Consider the following 14,736-nt stretch of genomic DNA (forward strand, 5'->3'; position numbering starts at 1 on the left):
TAATAGATTTTATTTTCCTGGGCTCCAAGATCACCGCAGATGGGGACTAGAGCCAAGAAATTAAAAGACACTTGTTCCTGGAGAGGAAAGCTATGGCAAATCTAGACAGCATATTAAAAAGCAGAGACATCACCCTGCCAACAAAAGTTATAGTTAAGCATATAGTTAAGGCTATGGGTTTCCAAGTTGCAATGTCTGGCTGTGAAAGTTGGACCATAAGGAAGGCTGAGTGCCAAAGAATTGAGGCCTTTGAACTCTGGTGCTGGAGAAGACTCCTGCGAGTCCCTTGGACTGCAAGGCAAACAAACAAGTCAGTCCTAGAGGAGATCAACCCTGACTGCTCTTTAGAAGGCCAGATCCTGAAGATGAAACTCAAATGCTTTGGCCACCTAATGAGAAAGAAGGACTCACTGGAGAAGAGCCTAATGCTGGGAAAGATTGACAGAAAAAGAAGAATGGGACGACAGAGAACAAGGTGGCTGGATGGAGTCACTGAAGCAGTAGGCATGAGCTTAAATGGACTCCAGAGGATGATAGAGGACAGGAAGGTCTGGAGGAATGTTGTCCACGGGTTCGCGATGGGTCGGACACGACTTCGACTAACAATAGCAATTAATTTAAGAGCCGTGGTAGTTAGAATGCAGTACTGCAGGCTACTTCTGCTGACTGCCAGCTGACTGCAATTTGGCAATTCAAATCTCAAAAGGCTCAAGGTTGACTCAGCCTTCCATCGTTCTGAGGTTAGTAAAATGTGGACCCAGATTGTTGGGGGCAATACAGTGTTTCTGTAAACTGCTTAGAGAGGGCTGTAAAGCACTATGAAGTGGTATATAAATCTAACTGCTATTGCTATTGCTAATTGCTGCTAAGAATAACAATGACAATTCATAGATTATGAAAAATATCTTTTCTTCAAACTGTCCTTGGACTATGAGTGAGGAGAACACTGAGGATCATCTTGTGAAGAAAAAGCTCATCCCCCGCATGTTCTCCACAGCATCCTACCGGGAATTCCCTCTGATGCTGAAGTTTAGCACGCACAAATTTTGCATAACTTATTAGATAATAAGAGGCTTTTAAACCAGCTGTAATTGGATGTTTGGAACAAGAAACCTCTGATTGCCGAAATTACATTATCTCAGGGCCAAAAAAGATGTGACCAGGGAATATGTGACCAGATCTTCCAAATTAATATTTATGATTATTTATGTACGCTCAAAAACTAGCAGTGTAGGCCTGATGGTAGGAAGCAGCTGGGAGGAGCAGGTGCTATAAGTTTTTGCCTGTGTTGTTTTCCCAGTCTAAACCCACCCACTTATCTTGAAGCAATTATTAGCCAAGCTGGGGGAAACGGAGAGCTGGTCTAGGTATTTCTGATCGTCTTCCCTCCATGAGGGTAACACCAGCGTTGGAATAGACATCTTGTGTGTACTTTTCTATCTCTAGTTGACCAAATAAAATTAACACTTTTCCATAAAATCAAAATCACAGTGCAATCCATATCACAGTCCTGGTCAAAACTAGAGCCTTCTCTCAGGAGTTGCTACACCTGGGTGCAGCTGTTTTACTCATGCCAAGGACAACATGTAATCAATTGGGGAAGGGAAAGAAATTCAGAAGTTATGAATCCCTACTAGCTATATGAGAACAAGAGGCAGAGCCTGGGGGCTGAGTTAAGAGAGCATTCAGCCCAGAATCTTTATATGTCCACAAATGCTGCAAGTTTAGCCCCCTTTCTAGCACCAATTTAGTGCTGACCCTTAATTAACTAGATTCTTGTGAATAGGCTTGAGCAATAAATCAGCTTAACCGAACCTATGCTCCCAATTCTTTGTACCTGACAATATCATGTGCACAGGGGGAGCAAGAAAATAAAATAACAAATGCAGCATTTTAGCAACACAGCATAAGCACCTCTTCTAAACAGGAGACCTGATGTGGCATGCATGTAGGTGCAGAGCTTGCATTACAATGTGCAAAGTTATTCTGGTCATTTGAATAAAAACAGCAGTTTGTGCAGACACTCTGATTCTCCAGTGACAGGATTCAAATCGTTTAGAGCAGGGGTGGGGAACGATGTCCCTTTTATGACTTGTGGACTTCAACTCCCAGAATTCCTGGGCCAGCCAATTCTAGGAATTGAAGTTCACAAGTCATAAAGAGGCTTTATCGTTCCCCACCTCTGGTTTAGAGCTATGGTTGTACAAGGAACAATAGACTTAGGTTTAGCTAACACACTAAACCAAAAACCTTCTATTTATGTACATACTACTAAAACTCTGATTTTCATAACCTTTAACTATGTGAATGATGCATCTTACAGAAACAATTGTTGAACCAAGGTATCTCAAATGGGCTAAATTACAAAATGCATCCAAAAATGGCACAATGCGAACCAGTAGTATAGATAAGTAAAACCCACCCCTGGTCCATTCCTTACACAGCTCCTGCTCCCTTAGCAGTTCGAAAGCATGCAAATGTGAGTAGATTAATAGATACAACTTTGGTGGGAGGTTAAACAGCATTCTGTGTGCCTTTGGCAAATAGTCACGCTGGCCACATGAACATGGAAAAAAATTCAGACAACGCTGGCTCCCTCGGCTGAGAAATAGAGATGAGAACTGTGCCCAGTGGACAAGGAAATATTTACAATGGGGGGAAAGGAAAAGGAAAGGGATAGAGGAGATTGAGAGAGGGAGAAAAGAAATGAAAAAAGAAACAAGAAGCAGTAACTTATGACTTTTTTTTTGGTACAATAAGATGCATAATATAATATATACAATATATATCTCGAGCTCGAGAAGCATGAAGCCGAAGACACTAGCCTGAAGATGATGAGTGAGACCTCGTCGAAACGTCGCCAAGATACTCTCAACCTTACACAGGAAAAGACCCGAAAATGCCAAGACCTATATACCTATACCCATGAAAACCTACGAATATATATATATATATATGTAGGTCTTTGGTTATTTGGGTTTTCTCCCGCGTAAAATTGGAAGTGTCTTGGCGACGTTTCGACAATCTCGTCGTCATCTTCAGGCTTCAGCTTCGTGCTTCTGGGAGCTGTTTTGCTCCCAGAAGCACGAAGCTGAAGCCTGAAGATGACGAATGAGACTTCGTCGAAACGTCGCCAAGACACTTCCAATTTTAGGCGGGAGAAAACCTGAATAACCAAAGACCTACATACAAACACCCGCGAAAACCTCAGAAAACATATATATACACACACACACACACACACACACACACACACATACATACACACACACACATATATATATATATATATACATACATACATACATACATATATATATATATAATCCACTCACTCGTCACGAAATCTCCAGTATGGTAAAGCCTACTAACTTGAAATTTGGCATGGATGTTCCTCTTGGCTTCTAGATGCTCGCTAACAAAGGATTTTTCGAAATGACCATCAGATCACTAGTATTTCATCTAGAGTATATTCATCTAGAGTATATTAATAAGCTCTGATGCTAAGGAGTTAGACGTTCTACTCCCCCTCCCCAACTGAAAAGTTCCAACTGCCACTTGCCTCACATTCCGTTCCCTCCGTTCAAACGGGCAGACGTTCCACTCCTTCACTCAGGGAAGGTCTGGGGCTCCTTACAGTACTAAACGTCGCTACCTCACCATAATGCCTTCCACCTATGGAACTGCTTCCGGACTCAAGGTGGCGGGAGAGATATCCCCTTATATGTTTCAATCACCGACCACCACTAATTGTGAACTGGATTGTGAACTGGATTGTGAACTGAATTTCTCCTGCATAGTGTCCCAGCCCCAACTCACTTCTTACCCCGACCTCCTCAGTTCAGACAAATCTGTTCCTTCTACTGTAACACCAGTTAAAGGGGAAAGACTGTCTTTCTGCTGCCCGGAAGTACAATGGATGCTTCCAAATGACGTCTTTTGGAGCCAGAGAGGTGAAGGAGGGAAATTTTATGCCAACAATTCAAAGTGCAGGGGCAGGTCTACCACAGGATACGGAGTGTTATGGCAGGGCCTCAGCAGCAGCCTTCGTTTCTCCAGATATACTTTGTTGGTGATGATGACAATGAGAGTCTGTCAAGACCATGGGGATGCTACAATGGTCATAAGTGTGAAAAATGGTCACTTTTTCCCCAGGTATCCAGTTAGTAAGTGATAATATCAACATTTAACTAAACCAAATAGTAACTATTAGAATAGAATAGATTTTTTTATTGGCCAAGTGTGATTGGACACACAAGGAATTTGTCTTGGTGCATATTCTCTCAGTGTACATAAAAGAAAAGATACGTTCATCAAAGTACAACATTTACAACACAATTGATGGTCAATATATCAATATAAATCATAAGGATTGCCAGCAACAAAGTTACAGTCATACAGTCATAAGTAGCCATTTCTATAGCAATAACCCACTTGATTGTCAAAACCCCAAAGCCAACATTTTATTTTATTTTCCTCTTTCACACAGAAAGTCCAAAAACGGTTTCCAAGTAACCACAAAACTATTTACATTCTTATCCCTAATTAGCACAGTCAACTTCGCCATCTCCACCTGTTCCATCATCTTTTCAATCCATTCCACTAAAGAGGGAGTTAACACTTCTTTCCATTTCTGGATGTATAAAATTCTTGCAGCCGTCAACATGTATAGCAACAAAGTTCCATTTCCCCCCATTTCTTTATCTAATACAGGCAGTTCTTGACTTACAACAGTTCATTTCGTGACCATTCAAAGTTACAACAGCACTGAAAAATGTGACTTACTGTTTTTCACAGTTACAACCTTTACAGCATCCCCATGATCATGTGATCAAAATTCAATGCTTGGCAACTGATTCATATTTATGATGGTTGCAGTGTCCCAGGGTCATGTGATTACTTTTTGCAACTTTCTGAGTCCTTTTGGACTCAATTGTGGTTTTAAGTTGAGGACTACCTGTAGTCCTTAAAAAAAAAAAGTTTGCAGAATAAATCAACTTTTAAAATTTTCTAAACGAAACCTGTAATTATTTTTTTTATCTTCTCAAATGTTTAGCACAGGTGATACAAAGTACTGTCCTTAACATGAGCTACTTTCAAGGCAGATATATTTCTGAATTTCTCCCTGAATTTTTAGTAACTTTTCTAGAACATTGGGAGCTCTGCCAGTCAACAATCTGGTAAGGAAATATTTCTGAAAGGATGACATAACATGAGAGAGCTCAGCAACCCAACTGCACTTAACAGCCATTTGCAGCATCATTCAATCATGGGACCACATTTTCTGATGGTTTTGCTGAAAACTTTCGTTTTTTGACAAAACTGTGTCCATAGTGAGCCATTGGTTTGTTTAAAAGCTGCAGTTTAACTACAGCAGACACTTTATGATTGCTACATTCACTTACCGACTAACACAAAAAAGTTTGTGAAATTGTGTCAGTCATATTTTTTGACTATCACAACTTATGACTGTGATGGACCAGCTCCATTACAACTGTAAGTCAAGAACTACCTGAGTCTTAACAGTTTAGTAGGATGAAGACAGAAAAGCATTGCAAATCCATTTATATCCTGGTTTCCCAATACTCAAGACAGGGAACAGATTCAGGCTTTACTGTACAACTAGTCCTCGACTTATCACCATCCATTTAGTAACTGTTCAGTGTTACAAGGGCGCTGAAAATTTTTTTTCACGCTTACGACTGTTGCAGCATCCTCATGGTCACATGATTAAAATTCAGATGCTTGGAGACTGTTCATATGTATGATGGTTGCAGAGTCCTGGGGGGTGGTCACATGATCATCATTTGCAATCTTCTGACAAGGAAAGACAATAGGGAAGCCAGATTCACTTAATGACCGGGTTACTAACTACAAATGTAGTGATTCACTTAACAGATCTGGCAAGAAATCCCATAAACGGGGGCAAAATTCACATGACAACTGTCTTGCTTAGCAACAGAAATTTTGGGCTCAGTTATGGTCGTAAATCAAGGACGACCTGTAGCACTTCTCAAAAGTTCTGTTCTTCCCTTTCAATTCCTTTTTCTGTTCAGGCCAACAAACTGAAGACCCGCACTCAGCACAACACTCTGAACCCTGTGTGGAACGAGGTCCTCATCTACAATGGGATAACCGCAGAGGACATGGCTCGGAAAACCCTGCGGTAAGATAATCCCCACCTTTCTTGCTTAATAATAATAATAATAATAATAATAATAATAATAATAATAATAATAATAATAATAATAATAATAATAATAATAATAATATCAGAGTTGGAAGGGACCTTGGAGGTCTTCTAGTCCAACCCCCTGCCCAGGCAGGAAACCCTACACCATTTCAGACAAATGGCTATCCAACATTTTCTTGAAAATTTCCAGTGTTGGAGCATTTACAACTTCTGCAGGCAAGTCATTCCACTGATTAATTGTTCTAACTGTCAGGAAATTTCTCCTTAGTTCTAGGTTGCTTCTCTCCTTGATTAGTTTCCACCCATTGCTTCTTGTTCTATCCTCAGGTGTTTTGGAGAATAGTTTGACTCCCTCTTCTTTGTGGCAACCCCTGAGATATTGGAACACTGTTGTCATGTCTCCCCTAGTTCTTCTTTTCATTAAACTAGGCATACCAAGTTCCTGCAACTGTTCTTCATATGTTTTAGCCTCCAGTCCCCTAATCATCTTTGTTGCTCTTCTCTGCACTCTTTCTAGAGTCTCAACATCCTTTTTACATCGTGGCAACCAAAACTGAATGCAATATTCCAAGTGTGGCCTTACCACTTGGAATATCTTCAAATCTCATGCCACTGCCCCCTTTCCCTCCTGTGCTCTCTTCCCTCAAAGTGATTCTCCATTCTTGCTCTCTGCTTCTGCCTTCCAGAATCACTGTCTGTGATGAGGATAAACTGACCCACAATGAGTTCATCGGAGAGACGCGGGTGCCACTGAGACGCCTGCGCCCTGGCCAAAAGAGACACTTCAACCTGTGTTTAGAACGGCAACAACCGGTGAGAGCTCAGTCAAAGAAGGTTGTATAACCTGCGATGACTCGGTAATTATTTGTATTTGATTCATTAGTGAAGCTTGGAAGTTCAGAGACACCTATAGTTACTTTCTTTGCATTTGATTCATTAATGAGGCTTGGAAGTTCAGAGACACCTATAGTTACTTTCTTTGCATTTGATTCATTAATGAGGCTTGGAAGTTCAGAGACACCTATAGTTACTTTTCTTTGCTGGTCACTTTGGCTGTCTGCTACCCTCCCTCTTAAAATCCTGCCTTTCTCTAGAACTTGTGTGAGATTTCCCCCTGCCCACCCATTCCCCCAACCCAAATCTCCTACTTTTTATTTCCATTTCACAATTATTTCTACCTTTTCACCAGTTAAAATGATCAAATATTCCTAGTAGAACAATGCAAAGGCAAGAAGAGACTCACACGTAGCAATCTATGAGCCAATTTATTTCATAAACGAATAACTGTGCCTGGTTTAAAATCAAAAACTGGTGGGTGAGAGAGATGATTAATCAGGTTTTTACTCTTTGGGAGACAAATCACCTCAAGCCCTTGCCAATGGCTAAAGAAAAATAGGCAAGCAACCCAAACCACATACACTTCTCTTTCATAGCCAGATGTGTTGTCCTGCAAACCATCATTCCATATCAGATCAGGGAAATCTGCATTATAGACTCAGTGCCATTCATAGAATTCAGCTTTCCTAGGGGCAAATTAATGTAGGCTAATTTTTCCACCACCATAGAGAGCCACATATACAAAACACACATCGGTTCACTTGGCCTGCCATTAAATTTCTTCATCAATTTGTCCCATTCTTCCGCACTTCTCCAAGGGGCCTTTACACCCCTTGACTTTTCTGGGGCCCTTGTTTAAAAGTTCGCTAAATTCTCTCCTATCACAACAGCTGGCATCCCCTTCTTCTATGACTGCCGCCCTGCGTGGAATCTCCTGCTATCTGAGAGAGGTGAGAGTTTTTCTCCCATCTTACTCCTGCCCCAAAGACAGCGCCTGAAATTCCTCAGCAGAAGGATAGGTCGGGGATGGACCACCTACTCCCTGCCAAGGGTTGTTGCTCCATTGGGGGAAACTACCTGCTAAGTAGCAGGACTGGACCAGACCCCAAACTGGTCTGTTTTTTCCCCTTCTCCTTCCCTTGCCAACTGGCAAAGAAACAGCTCATCCATGGAAGCGATCTGAGCTTGTCACTTGCTCAAGAGTTCCTCCCAGGTCCTCCAACACCCAAGTACTCGATGTGATGGCCCTCACCCAATTTCCCCTCCCAACCCTCTTCCCTAGCAGGCCCTCCCCCAACATGAAATTAGGATGAGGGCTGGAGGTGGCTGTCCCTGAGAAGGGCAAAAGGCTAGCAAGAAGTTAGGAAGAGACTGTAGCAATAATTGGCAAAAGAAAGCCCACTGTTGAGATGATATCCCAGGTCCAGTTTTCCAAATCTGATGCCTTCCAGCTGTGGGGGGAACTACAGTTCCCAGCTAGGATCACTATTGACTCTGCTGGCTGGAATATTCCTTAGATGTATCTCCCACCTATTTTTATTCAGGAGTTCAAGGGGTATATGCAGAATGCCCTTGCCCAGTTCCCCCCTCCAACAAACCTTTGGGGTACCTTGGGGTCATCCACTGAGCTTCTGTAGTTGAGGTGGAATCTGGGTCTCCCTGCTCTTAGTCCAAGACCATAACCATATCTCACTGTGGCATGTAGTTCAGAGCAGCTGGAAGACGCTAAGATGGGGAAGGCTGCCCTGGGCTCAAGGAATTCAAAAGCCCAAGGCTGAATGCAAGGCCTTCTAAACGTTTCACCTGGGTCTCAAAATGTCCAAGGCCTAACTAAGGCCTAATTCACACAGCCAGCTAAGCCAGGGGTCAGCAAATATTTCAAGCAATAGACACCACCAAAATTATCATTTTGAAAATGAAAAGAATCATAACAAATTAAATGTAATTATTGATAAAAGTTTGTTTTACCATTCTGCTCACCTTGAAGGTCGTGGTGTCTGTGGGACCCCTGCAGTAACCCATACAATGCTTTACTTGGTTTGTGAACTTAGTTGTGATGCTTCATAAACCATGGATTGTGACCTAGCACTTTATGCAAAGCTAGGCCATTGTGGCTTATTCAGGAAGGCATGGTTAAAAAAATAAATACTGATATGTGAACCCAGTTGCAAAAGTTTGTTTGGGAAGGCCGGAGGGTGGGCATTTGACACAAAAGCATTCAATAGCCTTTCCTTTCCCCCACTGCATAGTTGGAACCCCCAGCTGGCTGGGCCCTGGAAGAAAGGGGTCGCATCCTGCTCGCCCTCACATACATCTCCGAACGTCATGGATTACTGGTGTCTATTCTCCGCTGCGCCCACTTAGCTGCTATGGATGTATGCGGCTACTCGGACCCTTATGTAAAAACGTGAGAAATGCACACATACAAAGGGAAGAGAGGGGTTCTAATCCTTGGTTAAGATCAACCATGCTTAAGGATGGTGGGGGGGGGGGAAGAAGTCTAGAGTTTTGGGGAGGGAAGGAAGAGATGTAATTTAGTCTCTCCCGTGTCTGCTACCGACGTGAAAGCCCTAGGCTCAAGAGAGGCTCTTTTCTTTAGCCTCCAGTCGATCAAGAGACCATGTGTAATGTTCCCATTTAGGAAAGCTTTTAGAGACTCACTTTAATAACCCTGGAATTAATGTTCGGAAGATGTCCCATTTGCTGTAGTCATTTCACATTTTCTCTCGGTGCTTTGGATTTATGACTTCTTGTTGAGTTTTTATGGTGGTGCTTTAGCGCTTGCACAGGCTGGTTGTTTTCCTAAGAAGGAGGACAACTATCTTTATGTACGGGCTTAATCTCCCACTCTCCCGTTCCCTCTTCTTCTCTCTTCCGGCAGCTACCTGAAGCCGGATGAAGAGAAAAAATCAAAGCATAAAACAACTGTGAAAAAGAAAACTCTAAACCCGGAGTACAATGAGGTAAATAAAGGAGAGCCAAGTAAAGTACTGTGTGATTGGGGGAATGAGGCAATCCCTAACTTTCCTAACTTTTAATACTTATCTGCCCCATTGCAGGACTTTTTCTATGAGATTGAACAGTCAGAACTTGGCCATAAATCCTTGGAAATCACCGTTTGGGATTACGATATTGGGAAATCAAATGACTTCATTGGTGAGAAGATGGAAGAAGATCACCTAGTTTTAGGGAAGGGTCATGTAGTCTAGGAGACACTGGGTGTGTTAATCTGGATTGAAAGCCTGAGCCTTAATTCTACAAGGACATGAAGGGTCCTTGATGCTTCTTGAGCCTGGTTGTTTTCTTGTAGACCTTTCATTACCCAAACATCACTGGTGTTACCTAATGATGCTGATGATGGGTAGTACTGATGAGGCTACCTACTTTGGGTAATGAAACGTCTGCAAGAAAATAACTAAGCTCAGAGAGTACCAAGGACTCCTCATTTCAAACCTGAGCTACAGATATTCTCCTTTATTGGTCTACAGGGATAGCCAGGAGTCTCTTGCTCATTCAGGAAGTTCTCAGCATTCTTCTCAAGATGTTAAAAGGGAAGTCCTAACAGTTACACTGATAGTAAGGCAGGAGAATGTCACAGAAAGGATATTGTGCAGTAGAGACCTTGGTGCTCTCTGAGCTTGGCTGTTTGCTTGCAGATATTTCATTACCAAACTAGGTAACATCAGATGACAGTTGGGTAAAATTTCATCCGATGATGTTGCCTAGTTGGGTAACAACACGACTGTAAGCAAACAACCAAGCTCAGAGGTCACCAAGAATTCCACAGCTCCAGCTTGAGCTAAAAATATTTTTTTTTACTGGATGTTTCACCAGCCAACAGGAGAACCAACAGTTAATCAGAGACTGTATTTGCAGACTCAGACAAAAAAATTGTTTTTAATGTATACTCAGAATCTCTCAAGAGAATTTGAGGGTGAGATTTCCAAACTTCATAGCTTCCTCTTCCATTTTATACAAACATTTTTAATTGATTGCACCGGGTGGGGGTGGACTGCAATATCCCTGAGATCCTGCCCAATGACAGGACTAGGAAAAAGGCAACTCCATAACCAGCAGCTCAGAAACTGCAAGAACCTCTTGTCTCGTTGCAGGTGGGGTGACCCTGGGATTAGGGGCCAGTGGGGAGTGCCGGCAACACTGGCTCTCGTGCCTCCAGACTTCTGACTGCCGCCTGGAACATTGGCACACCCTCACCAACGAGCTCCCAGAATCCTCCACCTTTGGCCCTTGAGGCCCCCGTGATCCCCATAGAACATCACCCTTCTATCTTGCCTGCCTGCCAAAAAAAACCCACCGGAGGGGCCCAGCACCCAGAGGCCCCTCTTTTGCACGAGGATGTTTGCACGTTTCAAAACTACTTGTCGTGGGGAACCATTTATGCTATGCTCTAGAGAGGCACTTACTGTAGATGGAAGGCCACGTGTGGGGGATTGGGGGCAGATGCAGAAGGGCTGGAGAGCAGGAGGCACCCAACGGGCAACCATTGGAATTGCTACATATCCCAAGCAAGCATCAAATGGGTGAAATCAAAAATAATCCCTCTGCCCTTCCGGTCTTTTTCTCCCCCCTGCTCTTTGCTCTCACCTTGTAGCCTAATAGTGGTTGTGAAACGCTTCTACTTTTGTACAAATCATTGCTGGCTGCAAAACATATTTTTTTAACCTTTCGAAAGGAACAAGCCGGTCAAAAGGATGAAGTAATTTTATTTTAAAGTCCCCCATATTGGGTTTTTTCCCCTTATTTTTTCCACATGGGCTCTTGTTCCTCTTAACTTAGAAATGTCAGAAGCAATTAACTGTAGTATTTCTGCACCATAAAAAAAAGTAATAAGCGTCTGCATTGATTTTCCATATGGCTCAGTTCTTCTAATTAAGTTGCTGTCTTCAGATGCATGCTGGCTCAAGCTATGCATCTATTTTTTATTTCTGTGTCAAGCAATCCTCTTTCACCCAGTCCATTCTATTGTTTCTAAAAGAGGGTCAGAGAAAACAACACTGTCCTCTTTATTTGCTTTTAGTTCAGCGCTCTGCTTTTTCCTTCATGTTGGCAAGCTATTCAAATCTGAAAAGATTCTGGGCACATTGAGAGTTGGGGAGGGGGAGACCAAAAATGTCAAGCCTGAAAGGAGGGTAGAGATAGAGGTTTAGAATAGCACATGGAGGAACGCAGAATAAAGAACTGCAGTTTTGGGTGAAGTATAAGTCTACCAACACATTTGAAATTCACATGACCTTTTCTTGCGCCCCCATTACAGTGCTGCCTCAGGCTTAATTGGTGATCGATAACATGTATTTCTTACTTATATTTATACCATTAGTCTCTTTGAATTTCATCTTCGTAGTTTCAGGGAAGTTTTCCCTGTTTTAATCGTATCATTCAGAAGACTTTATAGAACTTGCAAGTTTATTAAGGATTTTATCACTTTATCATTCCCATTAATAAACATGGTTAGAATTGGCAGCATCATATCTCATGTCTGCTTTACAGAGAGATTTTTGAAGTTTCCCAGCCCTGAATGCACCAAACAGCGGGAGCTCACCCACACTGAACACGTTTGCCAATCTAAACACAATAGGGGAGCAATCACAGAATTCCCAAGTGCCATTAAGGTAGTAAACTGGGGGAAATAATTAAAATTAGTATGAATCAGTCTCAAATTTGACTTGCTGGTTTCAATGTGCCACATCTCAGGAGGCCGGGGGACTCTCTCATTGTTTTAGTGAGTTCCTGATATTGTTCCAGCAAACTGGTTTTTTTCCCCTTTTTTTCTCCTATGGATCTCCTGACACCACAATCACCCCCCATGTTTTCTCAAAACAGTTTAGAGAACACCTGTCAACAGGCACTTCATTCAGCCCACAGAATCACGCTAGAAATGCTCTCATCCTCTGTATCAAGTTTTCTGTAACTTTGCTTCATACAAATGGATTGGGCAGGTATTTTCTAACCGATCAAGTGGCAAGCCCAATATTTCTTTCTCCTTCCCCTAATATAATCTCTACAATTCACTTACATTTTTTGACTATCTACTATTCTTCTTAGAGCCTTTCCGTAATTCTGTATTTCTTCCTAAAATGTTCAGCAATTTCTTCAATGCCATTTTCCACGTAGCCACCTGGTTTTCTCAATATCTGCTACTTTTCTCTCTCTGGAATTGCTTGCAATTGTGCCTTTTTAGATGTTCCTTGTTTAGAATGTAAACACAGCTAGATTGGCTATGATATGTTTACAGAACAGGCTTGGGGCAATCCTAACCTGGTTTGGGGAAGGAGTTTGTTAAAATTAGCAAGAGTTGTAGGGTCTGACGTATGTACAGAGTACATTCTGCCTTCCTTTTATCCTGAAGTGGTCTATCATAGGCAACCAAGCTGATGATTCAAGGCAGAAATTAATGTTAAATGCAGAAATTACCATTTAGCTTATTCTTATTTTAATCACTATATGAGGGGGAGGGTGGGGGAGAATTACCACTTGAGTTTTCTTCCCGGGGACCAAAATATCTTGGACCCCCTCAATTAAAACCACTCACTTCCTCTCTGGAACAGCCTAGCTGTTCACCAAGAGACACACTGTCCTCAAGTGACAAATCTGTTTGCTTTGTAAGATGTGAATCAACTGAAAGAGAGGTAGTATCTTCCATCTGTGTTTATACACAATTGTTTCACAGCCAAGTAAAGTGAGCGCTTTCGTTTCTCTTAAAGCTGATTCACCCATGTGGCCTGAGAAATATTCTCTTCTTTCAACTGATAAAAAGATTATTCTTTTTTTCCTTACAATTTTTACTAGAGGACTCTTTCTTACTGTATTCCCACCAGCATTAAATATATATATATCTGTAGCAAAAATAATGAAGCACTGCAACAAGTAGCAACTTGTGGAGAAACCATCTGGTAAAATAAACTAAAAATGCAATTACAAAATATGGGATGTTTTCAGCACAGCTAGAACTGTTGCAAGCATTTTGAGGGTTTAACTGCATTTAAGTTGGGTGAGAAGTGATAGATGTCCAATTTGTATGTGTAGTAGAAAAACTCCTGGTTATTGCTCTCTTCCCATATGGACTATGGGTGGTCCTCAATTTACAACCACAATTCAGCCCGGAACATCTGTCACTAAGTGAAGTAGTTGTTAAGCAGGCATTAAAACAAATCACTGTGGTCATTAAGTGAATTACATAGTTGTTAAGTGAATCTGGCTTCCCTATTGCTTGTTGCAAACTAACCAAAAAAGTTGCAAACAGTGGTCACGTGACTCTGGGACACGAACTGTCATAAATACCTGCCAGTTGCCAAGTGCCCAAATTTTGATCATGTGACTGTGATGGTTTTAAGTGGAAGGACCCGTTGTAAGTAATTTTTTTTCAACACCGTAGTAACTTTTGAATGGTCAATAAACAAATGGTTGTTAAGTCGAGGACCGCCTGTAGATCTGAAGCAGGTTTTTTTTACAATCCCTTGAATTCTCGGGAACTTTGTTTTGCAGCAAGAGATTTTAGCTCTACCTCGTCAACTGATGTTAATTATTTCAAGTAGATTTTTCTTTACCAGTGTGTAAAATGATGGCACTTCACCCAACAGGGTCAGGGAACATCTCACCAAACTGTTAATAGCCCAGGGATTTCAGGGAAGAAAAGGAATACAAGAGTGTAGAAATCGCAACCGGATGCTTTTAATACAAAAAACAAA

At 41.8% G+C, this 14,736-nt stretch overlaps 1 protein-coding gene across 3 annotated transcripts in view; it reads left to right on the top strand.

Moving 5' to 3' along the window:
- Positions 1–14,614, top strand: part of DOC2A (double C2 domain alpha) — a 31,989-nt gene extending 17,375 nt beyond the window's left edge. For 2 of the 3 annotated variants that reach the window (XM_058182091.1, XM_058182093.1), the window contains 7 exons: positions 6,057–6,166; positions 6,880–7,006; positions 7,921–7,980; positions 9,280–9,437; positions 9,912–9,993; positions 10,090–10,186; positions 11,143–14,614. In XM_058182091.1, the coding sequence (XP_058038074.1) occupies positions 6,057–6,166; positions 6,880–7,006; positions 7,921–7,980; positions 9,280–9,437; positions 9,912–9,993; positions 10,090–10,186; positions 11,143–11,282 (774 nt within the window). In that variant the 3' untranslated portion in view covers positions 11,283–14,614. The remainder of the gene's footprint in view (positions 1–6,056; positions 6,167–6,879; positions 7,007–7,920; positions 7,981–9,279; positions 9,438–9,911; positions 9,994–10,089; positions 10,187–11,142) is intronic. The other variant, XM_058182092.1, reaches the window with a different exon arrangement.
- The last annotated feature ends 122 nt before the right edge of the window (positions 14,615–14,736 follow it).

This window comes from Ahaetulla prasina, chromosome 4, assembly GCF_028640845.1.
Source record: "Ahaetulla prasina isolate Xishuangbanna chromosome 4, ASM2864084v1, whole genome shotgun sequence".
In the NCBI taxonomy this organism is placed as follows: domain Eukaryota; kingdom Metazoa; phylum Chordata; class Lepidosauria; order Squamata; family Colubridae; genus Ahaetulla; species Ahaetulla prasina.